This window comes from Porites lutea, chromosome 2, assembly GCF_958299795.1.
Source record: "Porites lutea chromosome 2, jaPorLute2.1, whole genome shotgun sequence".
Taxonomy (NCBI): domain Eukaryota; kingdom Metazoa; phylum Cnidaria; class Anthozoa; order Scleractinia; family Poritidae; genus Porites; species Porites lutea.
This window is the reverse complement of record NC_133202.1, coordinates 52,692,765-52,714,890: the sequence shown is the minus strand read 5'-3', so window position 1 is coordinate 52,714,890 and position 22,126 is coordinate 52,692,765. Positions and strand designations below refer to the sequence as shown.

At 40.2% G+C, this 22,126-nt stretch overlaps 1 protein-coding gene across 1 annotated transcript; it reads right to left on the bottom strand.

The window, feature by feature from the left end:
- Positions 1-1,289: 1,289 nt before the first annotated feature.
- LOC140927188 (uncharacterized) lies at positions 1,290-21,872 on the bottom strand. Its single transcript, XM_073376836.1, has 2 exons — positions 21,818-21,872; positions 1,290-2,775 (listed from the first exon to the last, which is right to left on the bottom strand). The coding sequence occupies exon 2, from the start codon at positions 2,697-2,699 to the stop codon at positions 1,764-1,766; it is 936 nt and encodes a 311-aa protein (XP_073232937.1). The 5' UTR covers positions 2,700-2,775; positions 21,818-21,872; the 3' UTR covers positions 1,290-1,763.
- Positions 21,873-22,126: the final 254 nt, after the last annotated feature.

The window sequence follows — 22,126 nt, the reverse complement described above, 5'->3', positions numbered from 1 at the left end:
GTTACACTAGCAGTCGCTTACTTAGTTAAAGCAGTTTAGTTTGCCTACGCTTTTTTGAATTGCTCTAAGCGTCTAAAGGATATGGCTAGGCGAATATCGATTCTGTTATTGTGACTATTTTATTATAACAATAACTGCAATGATATTAACAATAGATTCTACTGTTTGAAAGACAGTTTTCAGAAATAGTTTTTAGGGGGCTCTGTGTACAATTATTGAATATTTAACTGAACTTAGTTAGACGAAACGTTCACAATAAAATCATCTTCATTTGCGAAATTTGCTATTATTTTCTTCTATACTTTTCTGATAGCAGTTTTCTTTAAATCTTTTTTGCTAAAATTGCGAAAACAATTTGCTAGCAAATTACTGTGTAACCTATGTCTGGCTGCACTCTGGCTCCTTAAGAATTTATCTCCTCTTCATTTCTAATCTAATCTCCAAGCAACCTCAAGTTAACACTTTAAGAGTGTCTTTTTTTTATCTAATCTCCAAGAAAGTGCGACTAAACCTTCACTGCGTGCGCTGTTTATCCATGCTCGGGTCATGAACGATTCTTTCAAGATTCTTTCGAAAAGGTTAAGAGGACGCAATCGAGCGCCACTGCAGCTTCCTTCAAGCTGGCACCACCGGCATGCCATGTCAAGTCAAGTCACGATATCAATCGCTGTTGACAGTGCTTCGATTATTTGGAATAGGACTCCTATTGCCAGCACCAAAGGCTGAAGTTATTACGGGGCCAACTGTGCTGAGGTGTTTCATAAAATATTTATGAAAAATAAATATTTGACACGCGAACTTAGCCGCAATCTTGCTTGAAACGACAGTCCTCAAAGAAGATAACAGTTCGCCTCAAAAAGTCTTCTTTAAGGGCGTTTATCAGAGGAAAATCCAAGAGCTCCTTTCGGACGGTTGGATGGAAAAAAGGTACTTTCGTTTGTTGACCGCTAAAATTGGCCGTCTTCACACTAGAAACGGATGATCCATATGCCCCTGATGTTCAAGATCCGTCAAAACTGACGAAAAAACAGATGACTAAAGTCAGGCGGATTGTCCATCCAAAATTAAGACCGTTCCATTTTTCAATTGAGACCTATTATCTATCTGACGCAAATTATCCAATGGATAACCCGTCTCTAGTGTGAATACGGACATTGTAACGTTACGCTATTGACGAGCGGACAAGACACAACTCTAGTCTTCTACGTGTCAGATGTTACTTGCGTTTCAATTAGGGCACAAAAGACAAATGTTTGCTAGACCGGCTGCGCCAGTTTATTGCATATAAGTGTTGACCAATCATTTTTATTAAGGGCCATAATGGATTCATCCGGTGAGTAATACTGAGTCAAACTTTAAATGACATTTTTCGTTAAGTAAACAGGTCGACGTTGCCATTTCTAACTGGATTTGAGACACTGAATTTTCGAAACTGAATCGAATCACAGTTTCTCTTACCAAAACACTCTGACACCGATTTGCTCCAATTCCCACTTTTAATAGGCAACTGACGACAGGCCCTTTCCCGAACATAAATGTAAACTGAACTACGGCTTAAATTAGACGTCCTTTCTTATCCTGTTTGAAGAGAGTGCTTGTTTTTTTTTATGCCCTATTGTAATTTTATTTTTTCATTTACTGTACGCTAATACGAGACGACTCCTATTCATGACAGAAAGCTTTTTTACGTTGAGTATTATGGCATCCACCACTTGAAAGCGGCAATCACAAGGGAAAATGTATGGACCAGATACTGGGTCGCTTTAGTTACGTCGAAGTGGAAAAGTGGCTGCGTTGTCGTGGTTTGTAGACCTGCTAAATAATTCTACCAGGCCTGCGCGGACTCCCTGCATCTTCATGGCGTATATGATAGGATTTGCTAACGAATTGCCGAAGAAAAACACTAAAACTATCATTCTTGCGTGAAAGTATGGCCGTAAAGGATGGATAAAAGTGGTCACAAACAAATATATCATAACTGGTAGCAACGCCAAAAGGGATACAACCGTAACAATGAAGAGGGTGGAAGTTATGCGTCGTTCGCTGTTGATCACTCCATTTCTTTGGGGGTGGGGGAGCGGACTGCGTCGAATCTTGACAAAAATGGAAATGTATGAAATGCAAATGAGAGCAACAGCAATTACGTAAAACGGTGTATATAAGGTAGAATTAAGTATCATTTCTAATTCAGGATGTCCATGTGTCATCAGTGCAATCTGAATAGCCTCTCTGATGGCGGCCGTTACCCAAATGACAACTATAATAAATAGATAAACCCATTTTTTCAAGAAAAGATGCCTTGAAGGGCATAATGTTGCGTGCATTCTCTCTAAAGAAATAGCAACTAGGTTGGCAATGGAGGCAAAGTGAAATAAATGAAGCAGAGCAAATTTTAAACATAATTTCCAGTCAAATCTGTAAGCCGTCTCATCCAGTTCCCATATATCACAGTCCTCCAAATTAATCCTTTCAATTTGCAAAGGGCCTGATATTCCTCCAGCCAAGAGATCGACTATCGCCAGATTCCGAATTAGTAAGTATGTACCACGACGCTGGAGTTGTCGAAGTTTCGCAAATACAATGACAATCAAGAGATTTAAGATGACTACCGAGAGAGACTCCATAATGAGCACAATAATCCATGGAATGCACTGTGATTTTGGAATTAAACGAGCAATTCCACTGCTGTTGGTAGCCATTGCCTTGCAGCCCTTTTTTTCTGAGGGAAGGACGTAGCTGCACACTGCCTTTACAGTGAATGGTTGTCTAGGTAACCTGGAAAAATCACGTATTTGTATTTGTATTCGTATTTTTCCTCCAATTAGCATTAATTGCAAACACTATTAATTACAGAAAATGAAATAATACTAAGTAGGAGAGGGGCACATTTAGGCAGACTAATATTACGCTCCTTAGTACAATTGTATGTCATGACAAAGAAAAATAGATACAGTAAAAACAGTACAACAGATTATTTATAGTACTGACCAGCATAAGAAAAATTATGTAAAGCCGAATTTAAGTTACCCAAGTATAATTTTCGTTCAAAAAATTGTAACTAAAGAATTTTAAACATTTTTGAATGGAGTTGAGTACAGTCAACCCTACTTTAACGGCTGTCAAATAGATGTTGAATACAACACTGGCTTTGATTTTCCCCGCCTTTGCCACACCCTAAGACACGAAGTGCTGCATACAGATCACAGTCCTAGGAGCGGGCAGGGAGTACAATAATAATATAACAATACAAGAATTTATATAGCGCCATTTCCGTGAGCTCAATGGCGCTTTACAATAATCGTAATGCTCAAAAATAGAAAAAATATATTTGAGTTATTAAAGAAAATATGTAACAGTTGTAGAAATTGATTTTTCAAAAATATGATACATTCGACTTGCTAAGATTAACTAAGGAAAATATATACAATAAAAGAAAAAAAGGGTAGTCAACTAACTAATAAAAGCCTCTAAAAAGTAGTATTTTAATCTTATTCTTAAAACCATCAAGGTTCTGGATTGATCTTAAGTTATCGGTTAGGGAGTTCTAGAGCCTGGCTGCAGCAACTTGAAAAGATCTGTCACCGTAAAACGTGAGATTATACTTTTGTGTTACAAGCAGATTTTTTGAAGAAGATCGTAATTGCCTGGTCGGAGTATAGGGCTGAAGGAGATCAGTGCTATATATTTTGGCGCCATGCCATTCAGTGCTTTGTACGTAAGAAGTAGTATTTTGTACGTAATTCATTGTCTGACTGGTAGCCAGTGTACTCTACGAAGAACTGGTGTTATATGTTCTGAGCTTCGAGTTCTAGTCACCAGTCGAGCAGCGCATGCAGTTTTGTACATACTATAGCTTATCAATAACCCATTGGGGTAAGCCATATAGAAGAGCATTACAGAAATCCAACTCAGATGAAATAAATGCATGAACAAGTGTCTCAGTATTATCCTGAGAGAGGCAGTTTCTTATCTTTGCTATATTTTGTAAATGATAGAAGGCCGTTTTGCAGGTGTTCGTGATATGTTTCTCTAAGTTGACATGGGAATCAAAAATTACACCTATATTTCTAGCATTATTAGAGACTTCAATGTATTCACCAGCCACATGAATACCCTTAATAGGTGGGTTGACTTTGTGCTTTGGTCCAATCACTAGGAGCTCAGTTTTATCCCTGTTCAGCTTGAACATGCTTGCAAGCAACCATGCATCAATATCATTTAAGCAAGACTCAATTGTTTGCCCTGAAGCCGCTTGATCATGACGCTTGAATGAGCAGTAAGGCTGGGTGTCATCAGCGTAGAAATGACATAATAGGCCATGACTTATGACAATAGGGAGCTTAAGCAACAGCGTTTTTGAGCGACGGACGTCAACCGGAAGTGGACTTTTTGCATCATTGGGGAGCGGTTTGGTTGAAACTCTCGGGTAAATCGTCTTTAAAAGAGAAAAGAAACTCAGCAATACAAGTTTGTTAGCGTCAAGGCATATAAAAAGGGAGAAGGCCTCACTTCCGGTTGACGTGCGTCGCTCAAAAACGTCTTTGCTTAAGGTCCCTAATGTCGCCAAGCGGGGACGTGTACAATACATACAATATAGGCCCCAGCAGAGATCCTTGGGGCACGCCACATCGCAAGTCCTTGCTACACGATGTTGTCCCCTTCACATTGACATTTTGTTTACGATTCCCAAGGTAGGACTTGAACCAGCGCAGGGCTTTGCCATTAATACCAAGAGAGTGTCTGCAGAAGAATCTTGAGTAATTACATTAACACAGTTTTATACGGAGAGGCTCCGCCCCAAGGTTCAACCCCTTAGGCCTTTTATATACCATTTTTGACAGAAAAGGAAAGGACCTTTAAAATATATAAATCATAGATTCCAGCCCTCTTACACGTGCTTGAACTCGTGTGTTGTTACTCTTTCATATACCTGAAGCCTGAAAAAGGTACCCCTTTCGGACGAAGCTTCTCAGTATAGGTCATCAATTATAATGGAGTGCCCCTCCCCCGGCCTACGACCAAGAGAGATGATCATCACACCTGACACCGATGAGAGACGTAAATTTTAACCAGCCCAAGTTGCCTTCCTGGAAACAATTTGATATAAACATTGCGTATGCGTAACGGACCAATTGTAAGTTTAGTTCAGAGAAATTTTGAGCTACATATTTCCTTACTGTGCACCAAACCTTTTTAAGACACTAGTTTTTATAAGCCTTTCGTTTATGTGCTGATCAGTGCACAAACATGGTTTTATTGCAAGATTGCGTCCAGGCTTTTATTTCGTTGTAGTTGTTCTGCCAAGAACTACACCTCCAACTGATCATCCAAAAAAGGATGGATCACAGTGTTACATTTACATTTAAAATCCTCTTATGTAAATATACAGTCGAACCTACACACTACGTGAAAAAAGTAATTTAGTGGAATTTATAGGGCCACGATACTCCATGGCACTTAGCAAATCGTATACCGACACGCGAGGTGTCATGAAACGCGGCGTTTCAGAGAGTGTCCGTGTCTGATACTTCTGTCGTAAAAAATCAGGACAAATCGTGGCCCGGACACGTCTTCTGCGGTGTGTCAAGAAATATACGAACTCTGATTCTTAACGATATCAGTTAGCCAAAACTATGTCGACTTTCGACAGTGAGGTTAAATGGCATGAAAACTGAAATTTAGGAAAAATTAAACTTTACCTAATAAAAACACAACTAACTCATTTACGGCAACTTTCCAAGGTACGCCGAGGTTGGTAAAGATTTACGCACTTGGCTTAAAGGTTGAATAAACGTAACATAAGGTTGAAACAACTTTACGCTCATCCTCTTACGCGAGACACTTCTAAATTAAATGAAGCATACACGAGGTAAAAACAACAAACCGGTCATAAAGTACTGGAAACAAGTTTGAAAATAGAAAAGATGTCGGCCGAGCTCGGGGAGAAATTTGTTTGGCTTCCAAAGACGTTTTCTGGAAATTTTTTTCGCGCTGTCTACCCCTCATGGGTTCAGGTCAAATTCAAAGGAAAACGAAAAAAAAGTTTTTTTTTTTTTTCACATTCCTTGGTTTAAAAGACTGTGTTGGTTTTAAAGACAGACGAACGATTGTCAACATATCAGGTGGTACCATTCGCAATTTTTACAAACATTGGTTTTAATCTTTCCGTGAAAGTCTGCGCACGTGAAAATCCATACCAAAATTGCGAGTTTTGGCTGATTTTCAGCGCGAAAAACCCAGTGAAATCCGATAAGCTGGCATTAATAATCGAAGGTAAGATCTTGAATTTGATGTTTCTTGCTCCTTATATTCCAGTGGTACCCTTTGAGATTTGGTTACGAGTAACTCACAGAGACAAAAAACCCTCAGAGTGCGCGGTCTCTTTATTTTGTCCCGGCTGGTAGCCCATTCATTAACTCTTGTTTAAACTTCTTTACAATAGCAACATCCACTACAGTGCGTGGTCGACTACCAAAATAACTTCTCGACAACGGCCAGTTTGTTCAGCGACTGAAGAAAAAGTTAGGAATGGTTTTGAAGTTCGTAGTTTGATTGTGTTCCATTTACGCTGCTGCAATAAGCAAATTCAAATAGTCTACAATAGTGACCTATATAGCAAATGTTGCGAGCCTTGCTCGTTTTGACAACATTTGTGGTTCATTATTCATTATTCATCATTTCATTTGTTATTCATTTTTTGCGTATTTTATCTCTACATATCTTTTATGATTGCATTACCATTATAGGACACAGTAAGGGTGAACTTGGCACAATCAACACGTTGTACTCCCCCCTCCCCTCCAAAATTGTCATATTGCGGCCATATTGTCATATGCGACTCCAAATAAAAAACATGTATGTATGTATGTATGTATGTTATAACATCTCCCATAATATACCTTTATAGTATTTTAATTACCTTATTGGATTTTTACAATGATTTTTTTCATGTTTTGGGATTGAAAAAAGAAAAGTTCTCCTGCACCTGTTACTTTTAACAGTACACGACGACGATGCCAATCAAATATTCAATTTAATTCACAATCTAGACGTGACCAAGAAACCCCACATGTTTATTAAGCTTTAATTAGAGTGACCGCAGCAGGAAGAAAATCATTAGCCCGCTCGACTGATCAAACGCGGTCTCGTATTCTTTTTTCAGCAGAAATATATCTTTACATATTGAGGATAACGGTTAAGAAACTAAAAAATCACGACGATAAGAAATGTTTAAAAGGTTAACTATTTTATAAAAAGAGCAAGGGTAGGAGGAACTGATTTGATTTTAGGGAAATGCATCTGAAATTAGCAGCGATTTCTTACCGTAAGTACTTCTACTTCGAGGCGGCCTCGAAACGCGCGGGCCATAAATCGATGGAAAGAACTAGGATCCGTAATTTACAGTAAGGACCGAAAAAACGAGGCTAAGAAGATGATTATTATATGCCGCTTCTTCCAGTTTCAGGGACCGGAAACAAGTGCAGGACGCGCGATTTGACAGTCATTTGACAGGCCTCAAGAAAGAAAGTTTTTATTGGCTCACGAAAATAATAGCACACAACAAAGGGTTTCCGAGAAAACAAATTCACCATGTTGAAAAAGTTTCTTTGGTCAAAACTAAGAGCCCTGTAAGTTTTAGCTCTTTAATGTAACGCTGGAGTATTTTGGAAACCGGGCACTGTGTCTTTCTCGAAGTCGTTTCTATCTTTCCTCCGTTGGTTCTCAAAAAAAAAACAGTGCAAAAGGCAAAGAAGCTTTTCAAGGTAAGTTTATTGCCATTGACGAAGATTCACTTGTTAATTTTTTTGTGAAAACCTCTCAAATTTTTGCCAGTTCATTCTCGTCTTCAAGCGTGATCTGCGTTAACATTTTCAAACACGGACCATATTTTCTTCCACGGAAAGGTTACGATTCACTTTTTACATCAGTTTCGTTCTCGTTCAAACAAAGCTAGGTTAAAATCTGGAAAGGCAAAGTAAACATTCCAGTCCTCAGGGTTTACAGACATAGTTTAAGTATATTCGGTCAAAACTAAGGGCACTGTAAAAATTCACTCGCCAATGCGACGCTGGATTCTTTTGAAAACTGGACATTGTGTCTGGCTCGGAGTGGCTTCTATCTTTCTTTCGTTGGTCTTTGGAAAAACACTGTAAATGACAAAGAAGCTCGTCAAGATGATCGGGTGCAGGCACGTTTGTTATCATATTTGTCGAAGTAATTACTCATTTTCTCTTAGGCAAAACATCTCGAATCTGCCAGTCGATTTTCCTCTTCTTAACTGTGTACTACGACAAAATTTTCAAACACTGACTAGAATCCTCTTCGATAAGATTACGAGTTAGTTTTTTCATCGCCGTCGTTCACAATAAACACACAGTTTAAAATGTTAAGGGACAAAGTCAAATCTAAGTCCTCAATGTTGATAGACGTCTTGTAACTTAATTTCAACCTTTTTTTCCGAGGTGAAGAGATTTAGAGCTCCGAAATGAGCATTTTCTTTGAAATTTTGGTCCGTATAGCAAGTTACGGACCGCAAATTGACCAATCGCATGGCGAAAACAGACTCAGCCATATAATAGAAAAATTTATGTAGCGCTATTTCCCGGAGCTCAATGGCGCTTTACTATAATCGTAATTCTAAGAAATAAAAAATGTATATATTTGAGTTATTAAAGAAAATATATAACAGTTTTAGATATTAATTTCTAAAAAATAAGACACATTCGACTTGCTAAGATTAACTAAGGAAAAATATACAATAAAAGAAAAAAGAGTAGTCAACTAACTAATAAAAGCCTCTCTAAAAAGTAGTGTTTTAATCTTATTCTAAGGTTCTGGATTGATCTTATGTCATCGGTTAGGGAGTTCTAGAGCCTGGGCGCAGCAACTTGAAAAGATCAGTCACCGTAAAACTTGAGATTAGACTTTGGTGTTACAAGCAGACATTTTGAAGAAGATCGTAATTGCCTCGTCGGAGTATAGGGCTGAAAGAGATCAGTGCTACATATTTTGGCGCCCTGAAAGAGACAGTTTCTTATCTTTGCTATATTTCGTAAATGATAGAAGGCCGTTTTGCAGGTCTTTATAACATGCTTCTCTAAGTTGACATGGGCATCAAAAATTACACCTTTATTTCTAGCATTACTAGAGACTTCAATGTATTCACCAGCCACATGAATACCCTTAATAGGTGGGTTGACTTTGTGCTTTGGTCCAATCACTAGGAGCTCAGTTTTATCCCTGTTCAGCCTTAACATGCTTGCAAGCATCCATGCATCAAACAAGACTCAATTGCTTGCACTGAAGCCGCTTGATCATGAAGCTTGAATGAGCAGTAAAGCTGGGCGTTGTAATGGCGTGACCGCATGCGTGACACGCCTAGTGACACTAATAGTATGCATATTAGGTGTTGTTATTTTAGAAAATACTATGTTGTATCAGAACGTAGGAAGTAACGGACGCGAGCAGTAGCTTTACGAATCGATTGTGAAACATATACGATGTAAGCCCGACATTAAATTGGCGACGAGGTAAAAGTGGAATGGCGGTAAACATTGGATGCAAACAATTTCCCGAATTCGACGTTTGGAATAGCCTGCGAAAACATCCGTTTCTCCTCGCTCTTCGCCGATGGGGACGTTTCGCGCGGAGGAACGTCTGCGACTTAGCGACAGAAATTCCATACTGATGACGTAAAATCTGTCCGAAATCCGGTCAGAAGCGCTGATTGGTCGACGAAGTAGTTACATTGTTTTAGCAATTGTTTACGAATGACAGACAAAAGACAAAAGGCCACAAAGGTCAAATGTAAACGCGAAGAATCTCTAACTAAACAGTCAATAATTATGGAATATAGTCTTCTCTAGAAGAAGCATTTGAGTTTTGCTGGAGCTCGTTAGCAGATGAAGACAACACTACCAAAATCGACCAGAAGACACGTAAAATTGGACAAATTTGTATTTGGAACCCCATGACTGCTGGATTTATTATGTAAACATTGGATTGCGTCATCAGTATGGAATTTCTGCCGCTAAGTCGCAGACGTTCCTCCTCGCTAAACGTCCCCGACAGCGAAGAGCGAGGAGAAACGGATGTTTTCGCAGGCTACGTTCGGAATGACCCCGAAACGGTATACTCGCGCTTCTCAAAATATGCTAAGCGGTTCAAGGACAACCACTTGAAAGCCTACAACATCACAGACAAGCACCAACAACGATCATTATTCCTAGATTCGATAGGCGAAGCCACGCTAGATATATTCGAACAGCTTGACGATACGGGAACGTATTTGGACGGAGCTATCACCGCACTACTGAACAAGTTCAAAGAATCGCAAAACCGGCTGTTCAATATACACAAATTTCGTTGCACTATACAGGGAAAAGATGAAACCTGGGACTTGTTCATCGCTAGGCTAAAAGCAGAAGGCGAACACTGTGATTTTCCGGCAGGGTGGTTGGACACAGAGATATTAATGGCCATGATAACGAAAGGCAATTCAAAGAGAGTGAGAAGAAAGCTTTTGCAAGACTAACTAACGCTAGCTGAAGCTCTCAAATACGCTCGTGGTCTTGAGAGCGCGGATCAACACGCTACAAGAGTAGAAAACCAAACGATGACCGAAGTGACTGTCAAGCAAGAAATCAATAAAACCACTGTCGACAAAAGTAAAGAAAAACTGTGTTTTAATTGCCGGAAACATTGGCTACACCAAGGTGGACAAAGAAAATGCCCGGCTTTTGGAAAACAGTGTACGCGATGTGGCAAAAGAAACCATTTTGCAAAGTGTTGCAAAGACAAGCAAGAAATTAAATTAGCCCAAGGAGGCGAGCAAATAAGTGACACATCGTCTGACAGCAGTGATGAAGAGTCCACGTGCACGCTGCAAGAGGTGAACCCCGTGGGACAGGCACACAATAGGCCCCTAAAAACAGTGCTTATTAGCGGCGTTGACATTACGGTACTACCTGACAGCGGTGCTACGGTCAACGCTATGGATGAGGTAAGGTTCGAGAAATACGGCCTAGATAAAAGACTAAAGGTTAGAAAGTCAAGATGCCAAATAAAACCATACGGGGCAGCTTCAAAAGCACACACCCTGCCTGTTCTGGGTTGTTTTGAAGCGCTTACGGAATCTAAGACAAAAATGAAAGTGATCACGTGGCAGCTAATAAAAGGAGACACCCGCACCGAACGGTTGCTCGGGTACAATGATACGAGAGACCTCGGAATGATTCTAGTGACCAATTCAATTGCAACAGAAAGCAACCAGTCAGAAGGGACAGACAACCTGAATGAAGTGCTAGAGAAATACAAGGACCGTTTTCAAGGAATTGGAAAGCTAAAGGGAATCCAGGTCGATTTGAATGTAGACCCCGATTTTAAGCCGATTGCACAGCCACCACGCCGGCAACCGTTCAGCGTACGCTAGAAGATGGAAGAAGAAATAAAGCATCTTATGGAACAAGACATTATTGAAAAAGTCAACGAACCTACGGGATGGGTGTCACCGCCCAAGAAAGATCAGAGCCAGATACGTCTGAACGTGGACATGCGCGTGGCAAATCAGGCAATACCCCGCAGGCACACCCAGCAGCCCACAATAAACAACGTGGTCAATGAGCTGAGCGGGTCAACGGTGTTTTCCCACCTGGATATGAGCAAAGGATACCACCAACTTGAACTCAAAGAGAGTTCGCGGAACGTAACGACCTTTTCAACTCCCATTGGCTCGTACAGATATAAAAGGCTCAACTATGGTATAAGGTCAGCTACAGAGATATTTCAAGAGACGATCAGAGAGGAATTGACGCACGACCTGAAGGGAGTTTTAAACATAAGTGATGACATCATTTTGCATGGGCGTGACAAAAAAGAACACGAGTCAAACCTGGTAGCATTGCTCGAGAGAAGCCGCGAAAAGAATGTCACATTCAACAGAGCAAAATGTGAATTCAGAAAAGATCGCGTGGTCCACTATGGCTTAATGTTCTCTAAAGATGGAGTATCTCCAGACCCATGCAAAGTGAAAGCCATTAAATCTGCGGGACGCCCTAGAAATGCAGCCCAACTTAACTCATTCGTCTGTACGGTTAGATTTAGTTCGCGATTCATGGAAGCCATACAGTATCAGAAAGCGGCGTGCAAACTGGTTGAGCTAGTGACCGGAAAATTCGAATGGAAACCGGAACACTCTGAAGCATTCGAAGAACTTAAGAACATGCTCAGTAACGACACAGTCCAAGCATAAGTTGATCCCCAGGCGGAGCACGAGCTTCATATTGATGGGTGCCCTGTGGGTTTGGCCGCAACACTTACGCACAGAAAGCCTGGAGAACAATGCTGGAGAGTGGTGCAATATGCCAGTCGGAGCCTTACCGACCCGGAAAAACGATATAGCCAGATTGAATTAGAAGCTTTAGCAGGTGATTTTGGGTGCAAGAAATTTCACCTGTTCCTGTATGGAAGACCCTTTAAGATCGTGACTGACCACAAGCCTCTGCAAAGTATGTTCAACAAACCCATCCACACAACCTCCATCCGGGTCCAAAGGATCGTCAACCGTATGATGGACTATGATTCGTAGTAAAGTACCGTCCTGGGAAAGAGAACATATCAGATTACACATCACGGCACCCACTTCACGAGTGCTCCAAGTTTGAATTGAGAACGACTAAGGAGGTACGGCATTATGGCTACCAAGGCTGGATAGACAAAAATGATACAAGGACACGCGAATTTCGGTACGTTTTCCATGAACTAACCATAGTAGACGGGATTGTCTTGAGAGGGGTTCGGATCGTTGTGCCCGCAAAACCCAGACATAGAATGGTGGAAATTGCGACGAGGGTCATCAGGGCCACGTGCGAACAAAACAGCTTTTGAGAGCACATGTATGGTTCCCCGAAATGGACTCACAATGTGACAAGTTCGTATCCACTTGCATCGCCTCCCAATCTAACACGCCGCAAACGCATCGCGAGCCACTACTGATGACAGACCTATCGGAAGGACCGTGGGAGAAGGTCAGCGTGGATTTTTACGGACCAATGGCGAGTGGTGAGCTCGCCCTCGTATTCTACTGTCAATATGCCAGATACCCAGTGGTTGAATTCGTAGGGTTCACGAGCGAGAAAGCAACAATACCGACATTCAAGAGGGTGTACGACACATATGGAGTGCCAAAAGAAATCAAATCAGATAACGGACCGCCCTTCAATAGCCATAAATTCGAAGAATACGCAAAAGAGGAGGGTTTAAGCACCGAAAAGTGACACCCGGATGGGCAGAAGCCAACACCGATGTAGAAAGGTTTATGCAGAGAATAAAGAAGACCGCTTGGATCGCCTCTTTGGAAGGCAAACCTGTGAGGGATGAAGTGAACCGGGGAATCAGGGCATACAGAGCAACTGAGCATGCGACAACTGGAGTCAGCCCGAACAGGCTCATGTTTGGAAGGGAATTACGTGGAAAGTTCCCTGAAGTCAAGGGACAGCCTAAATATAGGGATGACACGATGATTCGCTGTCGTGACTGTGAACAAAAACAGAAGATGAAGCAATATGCTGATAAAAGAAGACACACAGCCGTGATGAAAATTAAAGTCGGGGAGACGGTGTAAGCGGGAACGTAAAATCAGCCTGACACCTCTGTATGACCCGGATCCTATGGTAGTCATTGGCGTCAAGGGAAGCATGGTCACTGCCAAGAACATTGTGAGGATTCGCGCCAGGAATTACGCCGATTGAAAACTGCTCAAAAATAGTGTAGGGAATCACCGCGGTGTGATGATTCTGACAGCGATGATGCATTTGAACCGGACGAAATTATAGCGGAGCTCTCGCGCGCGCAGCGGAGCACCATGGGTAAGAAAATTTGGTAAACTATCCATCCGAGAAAATTTGGTTATGACGTAGCGTACGCCTGCCCACTCGTACACACACCTCATGTAAGCCGATGTCAAATGTCACAATAGATCTTGCACAACTTGACTAGCCTCTTAGTTATGTAAGCCATCCGTATGAGTACGATTAGATTGACAGCTGTCAAAATCAGACATCCGCTGACAATTATCACATGTCCATCTCGCGGGCTCAGATGAAAGACCAGTCGTTTGCCCCTACATATAAGCTGATATAATATGTCAGACTTACCAATTCAACATAAAAACGAAACTACCCCGGGCAAGGCTGTCAGTTGGCTGACAGCCGTTTAAACTTGTATTAGCAAGCAAGCCAAATTAAGGTCGATTGACAGCTGTCAAAATGGGGCATGTGCAGACCACTATCAGAAAACTAATATCGTGGGCTCAGGTTCGCTCAGGTACACGATCTGGCATTTTCCAATACATGCCGGACGGATATGTCTTACTCACACCCGTAGTCTGTTAATTCGAATATTCACCATTCTAATGAAGGTTAATTGACAGCTGTCAAACTAGAGTATACGCTGACCATCATTACCTGAGTGTATCGCGGGCTCATTTTTCTATCCATTGAGGTCACGTAGTGTTTAAAGTTTTGCGCTGATATTTTATTTCATCACGGGCTTAATTCGAAGCCCCATAGCTTAGAAAATCTATCCATCCTAGAAAATGCGGCAATCACGTGACCGTACACCGACCACCCGACCTTCCATCCGCCCGCACCACAGGCATACCAATGTTTAATCTCACACTTTCTACATAGTTTGGGAGCCTACAACCTGATATTGTACATCCATGTTTTGATTAATTGACAGCTGTCAAAATAGTGTTTCTGCTGACCAGTATCGACTGACCGTATCGCGGGCTCAATTATTGACCCACTAACCCTACTTAAAGTACCTACCCTAAGTTCGAGTGTGTTTTGAAGGTATCCGCTGACAAGTGGCTACTTTTCAAATGATCGCAGGCTCAATTTCAAGTTCAAGTTCAATTTTTTTTAAATGCATATGAAATAAGTCGTGTTCATGAGCCGCATTTTTAAAATGTTGATATCGAACTGACCTCGGACGCGAAAATTCAACCGGCTTTTACATTTACATGCAAGGAGGGCAATCGCTTTTGACTTTTCTCACTGTCACTTGTTGATCACGCTCTACGTCCAATTTTTATGTTCTGATTGGTCAAAATTTGACAGGTGAGTTCATGCGGAAAATTTATGCAGCGTATGGAAACTTGCTTACTGATAGCTGGCGCTGACAGAGTTTTGTGTCATCTTGTGATGTTTTAAACTGTCTTTTTCTACTTGGTGTACAAAATGAAATTCAGCTGCTATCAAGATTGTTCTAAATTTAATTCATGGCTGGTTTGTTTATTGCGCTTTTCGTTGACAAATGTACCGCTTGTCAAAGTCATTGGAAATCCGATTTCGGATGGCATCGTTTTCAAAAATGAGCTTACTCACTTGCCCTTGCTTGAGGCATAAGAGGGTTGAAAAGTCTCAAGCGATTCTGGAACACTTGATGACCTTCAGAAGCAGCATCTCGACTGGTAAGCCTGAGCAATTATTGTCTTTGATGTGTTTTTTTCGGTTTCCTGAAGTCGAGCGTGCGGTTTATGTGGCTTAAGTTTATATACGAGCAATGATCTAACCAACAATAGTATCAGGTTTAAAAAGCCTTTAGACATTTTTTGACCGCAGATTCAAAGAAAAGGTTCCGACGATTATTTAGTTATGATTTCGGCTGTAAACAGAAAGCTCTGAGCGATTTTCTTGCCTCGAGTTCATCTTGAAAAAGAGCAAACACCGGGAAGCCCGCTTAAAACATAAATAAGCTGCTTACCTGACTCATGATTTTCAGAGACCCTTTACTCTCAATACTTCACTTCGTGAATGAAAATTATTGTCTCTGTACGTGTTTCACCGAATTATATTATTTTATTGATTGTTAGTAGTCTAGCCTCTTTCGCAATTTTTATCGCTGCACCGGTTGTTTCCAGTCGAACATAATCATCGCATGGAGGAATACTCAAAACGCCGCGCGTAAATATCACTCGCTTTTAAAGATTACACATAACAAAACCATACACAGTTTAATAAATAAAGGAAAATAAAACCTAAACATAACAATTTCTCTATCATGTTGAAACGTAAATGGTAACTCTATTAATCGCACTGCAAATTTGGTGTCTGTCAAAAGTGAGAACCCGTCCGGCTGGCCGAAAAGTGATTTTGGGAATTCTTTTTATCGTTTTCATTAAAAGCCCATAATTATTACCCTGCATATCACATAGGACCAGATTTTTTTTTAACTGAAAAGTCCCGGCATTATAGAATTCTCTTCATGAAAACGTTTTATAATTCAATGCTATAATTTTTTGTACAAAGGAAGCGCGTGCTTTGATCGTCGTGGATATTGAATGAGTGTAAATTCTCTTGCAACATTGTGAAAAATTGCAGAATTATAGGTTTAAATAGGGCAAAAAAGAACAAATTCTGTCCGAGGTCTGTATGATAAAAAAAGGGCCTCATAGTACTGTTTACCTGAGAGGTGATGAGAAAAAGTATGTTTAAAAGGCTGGTTTACACGCCACCAGATTCGTCGCCAAGATTTACTGGTAACCTAAACTTGTCGAACACAAAAAATCCGGCCTGATTTTTTATTTTGGCCTCTCTTTTAGACAGAGGAATGCAACGTGTAAATTGGCTGCCACCAAGGACTATCGTGGCGCGTGTGTTTCGTAAAATTATATTTCGGGGTTGTCCAATTATCCACTGGTGAATGCCACATTATGATGCAACAGCTAATGCAAATACAATACACAAATAGGTCTATTTGTTTTCCAGGCCTAATCTACTGTGATCGAACATGATTGCCATTTTTATTGTTTGATTGCCGTTTATTGTTTGATTTAAATTATCAATTTATTAACGGGAGCTTCGCTTTTAGCCCTGGCTAAATCTATATATTAATCTAAGGTCCAGAGCAATCCTTAGCAGGTAAATTTGTACCATATCTTCGTTTCCTCGCATGTAATCTCGCTCGTTTTTTGTTTTTGTTTCTGTATTTTTTTTTTCATAAGATTTGTGAAGTATTTTTGTCTTTATATTCTTTGTCATAGCATCTCGGTATGCTGAGACATAAAAACAATAAGATCCTCTCTGAGTGGCTCAACAACATTGTCCGCGGTAGGCTGGTCTATCAAATGGGCGCCGCATCGGAGTCGCAAAAACGAAATCCGGTGGCGCCTAATTTAGTAAAATCGATATCAATATGAATTTGGATCCAAACGGAGGGTCCAAAGGCCGATTTTTCAAAATGTGATCCTAGATCCTTCAGCTGTTCTTCAGATGTATGAATTTTACATCATTAACGTAGTAGAATGCAAGCGTCTGTAAGAACAGGGTAATAACCGCTAACAACACGTGAGATGAGAAAAGACGTAAAAATAGTGTAGGGGTCTCGACGTGGAGAAATGTTCATGCTGGGGAAACCTTCGACAAGGCCGGATTCAGACTTCGCGTCAGTTCTCACCTCTACTGATTGTTCGAATTCAAAGGTTTTTGTCCACGTTGGGCTTCAATAGAAAATTCTGTTGGCGAATAGAGTACCGAAGTGATGACGTCATAAAAATGAAATTTGGGAAATTATGGGATTTGTTAAGATATTCTGAAAGAACAACGTCCAAGACGCCTACTCGCCAAAAATTAGCAATTCGTGGCAAATTGTCTCTGAGATATTAGCCCAGTTATCCTGTGACGATTCCATACAAATCCTTCTAAATTTGGCTCGGTTCATAAGATTAGGAACCACGTAAGATTAAGAAGGATTTTGTATGGAGTCATCGGAGCATAACTGGGCTAATATCTCAGAGACAATCTGCCCCAAATTGCAAATTTTTGGCTAGTATTTCTTGGACGTTGTTCTTTCAGAATATCTTAACAAATTCCATAATTTCACAAATTTCATGTTCTATGACGTCACACTTGGGTACTCTATTCTCCATGGTACCAAACAATTGTCATGAGTACTCTCAGTAATATGCCTAAAGGTAGGTTATCACGATTTTGACCATTTAACTTCGACTCCACAAGGTTTAGATATGCAAAGGATGCGCTTTTCACTTTCTGTTTCACGCGTGTATCTTGTGATATTCAAATCCGTCAGCTCATAAATGATATCAAATGTGCAAGTGCATTAGCTGACTTTGTAACCTTTTGCCATAGTGCAGCAGTGATTAATATCAGGATATTTGACTTACAGCCACTTCCTTTTTTTGTCCATAACTTCATTATGTTTGGATCTTCACTTCCCGCATATTTTTAAATCAAAAAAAATTGAGTGGACTACTGAGTTTATCATTGTCTGAACTCGAAATTACGATTACGACAATACCCATTGGCCCTTTTGTCGTTATCTTATCACTGACAGTGATAAGGATATTAGAAATGATTTTACGATTTTATACGTACGTGATCCCATAATTTATAGAATAGATGGTATACGATCTTCGCAATCTCCAATCCAGTTACATGCCTGTCCTTGGTCCTAATATTCCTTTCTTGGTTCTCTAGGCGAAGAACGAGTTGGCCGCCAAAATCGTCCGAGTTTATATTCCGATATTTGTGGGTAATCCCCGGGAGGACTCCCATATAAAAGTGAAGGGGCTGCTCGTCGCGAAAATTAATTTTAACCCCTAAGGGAGGACAATGTGGGTGTGGCTCAAGCTTAAACTGACCCCTAAGGGAGATTTCTGTGAGGTCAGCATCATGGCCTTTTTTTGTTGCAAATTCCTTTATGCACAGCCCTAAGCGATACCTGAATGAGAATATTTAGTTACTTTCCGTCCCAAACAACCGAAGTGAGACCAAAATCTGCAAACGACGAGCACCCACGTCACTTTTGTATGGAGTCCTCCTGGGGAAACAGATCACCACCTGCTTCACTTAATTTTTCGTAAGGTCAATGATTACCATCTTTTGAGAGTACTGGCTCTGCTTCACTTAGTTCAAACTTCGATGGATGACAGTTTCATGGTGAGAAGTAATGGTGTCCTGACATTCGTGTACTTTTATCAGTTGGGAAAAACCGCGTGAACTTCCACACTTTATTTTCTTGTTACTTTCACTGATGTTGCACGATTCGAAATTAATGTTGAAACTTTATTATTTGCGTGTGCCAACTTCTTTATTAACTGTCTGCGATACAAAGGTAGCCTAGTTGGACTCCGGACTGTCTCTTGGAGCGTGAAAGCAAAAGCTGACCACTCTTAATAGGAAGAAACAGTCAGTAAAAGGAAGAAACCTTCTAACTGAAATTTCATTGGAATCATGGATCAGTGGAAGGTAAATAAACGAAAAATAGTAACTCGCCGTTCACAGTCCAGTACTATCGCCCCACGTTAGCGAATACAAGACAGTCTTGGATTCTGGATCCCATTCCATTTATTCTGGATTCCGGGTGCTGGATTCCAGTCTTTTCCAGTGGAACGTGGATTCTAGATTTCATTCCTTAGTGGGGTACTTGATCTCTATTCTAGATTCCAAAGCCCTGGATTCCGGATTCCATAGGCAAAATTTTCCCGGATTCCGGATCCTACAAGCAAAAATTTTCCAGATCCCGGAATCCGGATATCAGTCAAACATTTTCTGACCTGTTCACGCATATTTAATTAAGCAGTGGGAAACTTACTTTTCTTCTAACGTTCAGTTTTATAATATGATGGATCGGAGTAACTTCTGGTCAATGCAGGTTTTTCAGACTGGACCACATTTTAAGCTTGAAGAGGTTTGGTTCTGAAAGGGTATTTTTCCGTCTTGACATAACAGACTTAACACGAATGTTCGGGGCAGTGGGAAATTAAATAATGCTTGGAAAGGTATCCTTTACTTGCTGAACTAATTTTTGAACAATATATATCATTGAAAAAGGGAATTTTAATATAGTTTTGGTGGGAAAATGAGGCATATCTTACTTAAAAGTGGTAAGTATCTGAATAACTGAGGATTTTGCTTTGACAGCAGCCGGTATCGTCACGCAACGCAACTTGAACATTTACCTAAATTTGAGTTGAAACCTTCAATTCTGAATCGTGTTGTGCGACAAGTTTTATTGCATAACTTGACAAAAAAGCTATTAATCTTTAACTAAAACATGTTTTTAGGTCTAGTTGAGACATTTCTGATGATTTGGGGGCAGTTTTTCGTGCAGTTTACTTTCTTAATTGGATTAGCGAAATAAAGACGACCAGATTTGCTGATTACAGAAAGATAATGCCTAAATGGTATTGGAACAGTAAGAAGAAGTGCAAATAGTCTAGGATTTGATGACCCGAAGTACTTCTAAACGATCGTTAAAAACCTGTATAACAAAGACTAAAATTTGCACATTTTAGCCGCTAACGGCCGTCCAGCAATGAAATGCTGGGAATGGCAGTAAAATAAACAATTTCCTCATTCTAACTGCAATTTCGTTATTAGGATAGTAGTGTTGATGGTAAAATTATAGGGCAAAAGTTTTTTCGAGTTCAAAATCGAGGGGAAAGCTTTTAGGGAGAGTGCCTCTTAAATGTTGGAGTCAATCTGTCAAGTTTTTATAGCACAGGAGAAATGAGTATACTAATTAATTCTTGAAAAGTCTTTCCGTTATTTACTACTATAAAATAACCAAGATAGTACGCACGCTCTGATTGGCCCAGAGGAAAGTTTGCATGAGGGTATGTAGACATGGTTGTGGCGTCAAGATGTTTTGCTTTTCGCGTTCTAATCACGCAAGCACGAATTTGAAAACGTTTTCGAGTTCAAAACTCAACCAGTTTACTTTATTTAGCCATTCCTTCGTCGGCTGAAACTTGGAAAATCGTTACAAAGAAGGCGTGTCAATTTTTCTTCGCTTAAGCTGACATTTTAAGCAAGAAAAATCAGTATTTTGGAAAGCATCTATTTGTAAAACAAGAACTGATTAACCGTACTGTGTTCGCGTAGCCTGATATAAACACCCGAGGCGTTGGGAGAATTGTCGACAAACATGCATATATGATTGACAGTTCTCAGAAATATTTTGTGTACAATTATTGAATATTTAACTGAACGTAGCTAGACGAAACGTTCTCAATAAAATGATCTTCATTTGAAAGAACCGATCCGCGACTGAAATTTACAAAAAGTCATTTACGATATTTCTCCGTATGTATCCTGCAGTACTGTTGAGTTTCACATATCGAGCAGTGTAAAACTAAAAAAAGCTAATATTTTGAGATGACTACAGCATTTCAAACACCTGTCATTTTAAAGGTAAAAGTGGTTTCTTTTTTCCCGTGAGAAAGCGATAGTTGTTTCCTGTTTTGGCCCACTTCAGCTGAAGGCTAAGAGCTTTGAGGAGCGACAACAGTCCCATCGCATTTTGAAGCCTTGCATCGATCACTGTAGACTTCGAAAATTGATCAGAAAGCTGGTTTTCATGGGCAATTTTGCGTCTTTTACGGTTAATAAACTGGAAGTGCAGCATTTTACGACAATATATACTGGTTTGGCGTGGAAAGAACGACCACTGATAACCGTAGTGAATCTGTATTTTACTATCATTAGGTCTCTACTCCAAAAGTACATTTGACACCCCAAAAACAATTTGACATCTTGATCGAATTTTGAACCTGATTTTCTTTTCAGTACCACCCCTTTTTCAATTAACTACTGCAAACAGTGAAACTATAAAGTTCTATTTAAAAAAAATAATAATAATAATGCAGAATAGGCAACGGCAGGGACAAACAATACTCGAACAGGAACTGTTGGAGAAATACCAGTGACAGACCATTATTAAGAAGGGATTGGGAAATTCGAAGGTAATGAAAATGTTATTTTAAAATCACTGAAAGGTTTTTGAAGGGTTTTACCTTGTCTTGAGCTGCCTTCGACTGAACTCACAGCAGCAGATCAATTGCTTCAACACTCTTTGCTTTCGTTTAACATTACCTCCTCCAGTTCACTAAGCTGAAGTGAGCTTTATCTCATCAAAGGACAAACGTTTGTTAGACCTCTTTCTGAGGAAAACAAACGCCGAAGCTTTATGTGCAGAGAACAGCTGGGACGAGCGCGACGGCCCGTTTTTAACGTTAAGATAAGTATTTTTACGCTACTCTGTGATTGGAAGATTTTTTCATTTTTTGACAGACAATTCTTGAGGTTCATGCGCAGACTTGCCA

Excerpts from the sequence above, each read along its gene's own strand:
- LOC140927188 (XM_073376836.1), bottom strand. The coding sequence starts at position 2,699 with ATGGCTACCAACAGCAGTGGAATTGCTCGTTTAATTCCAAAATCACAG.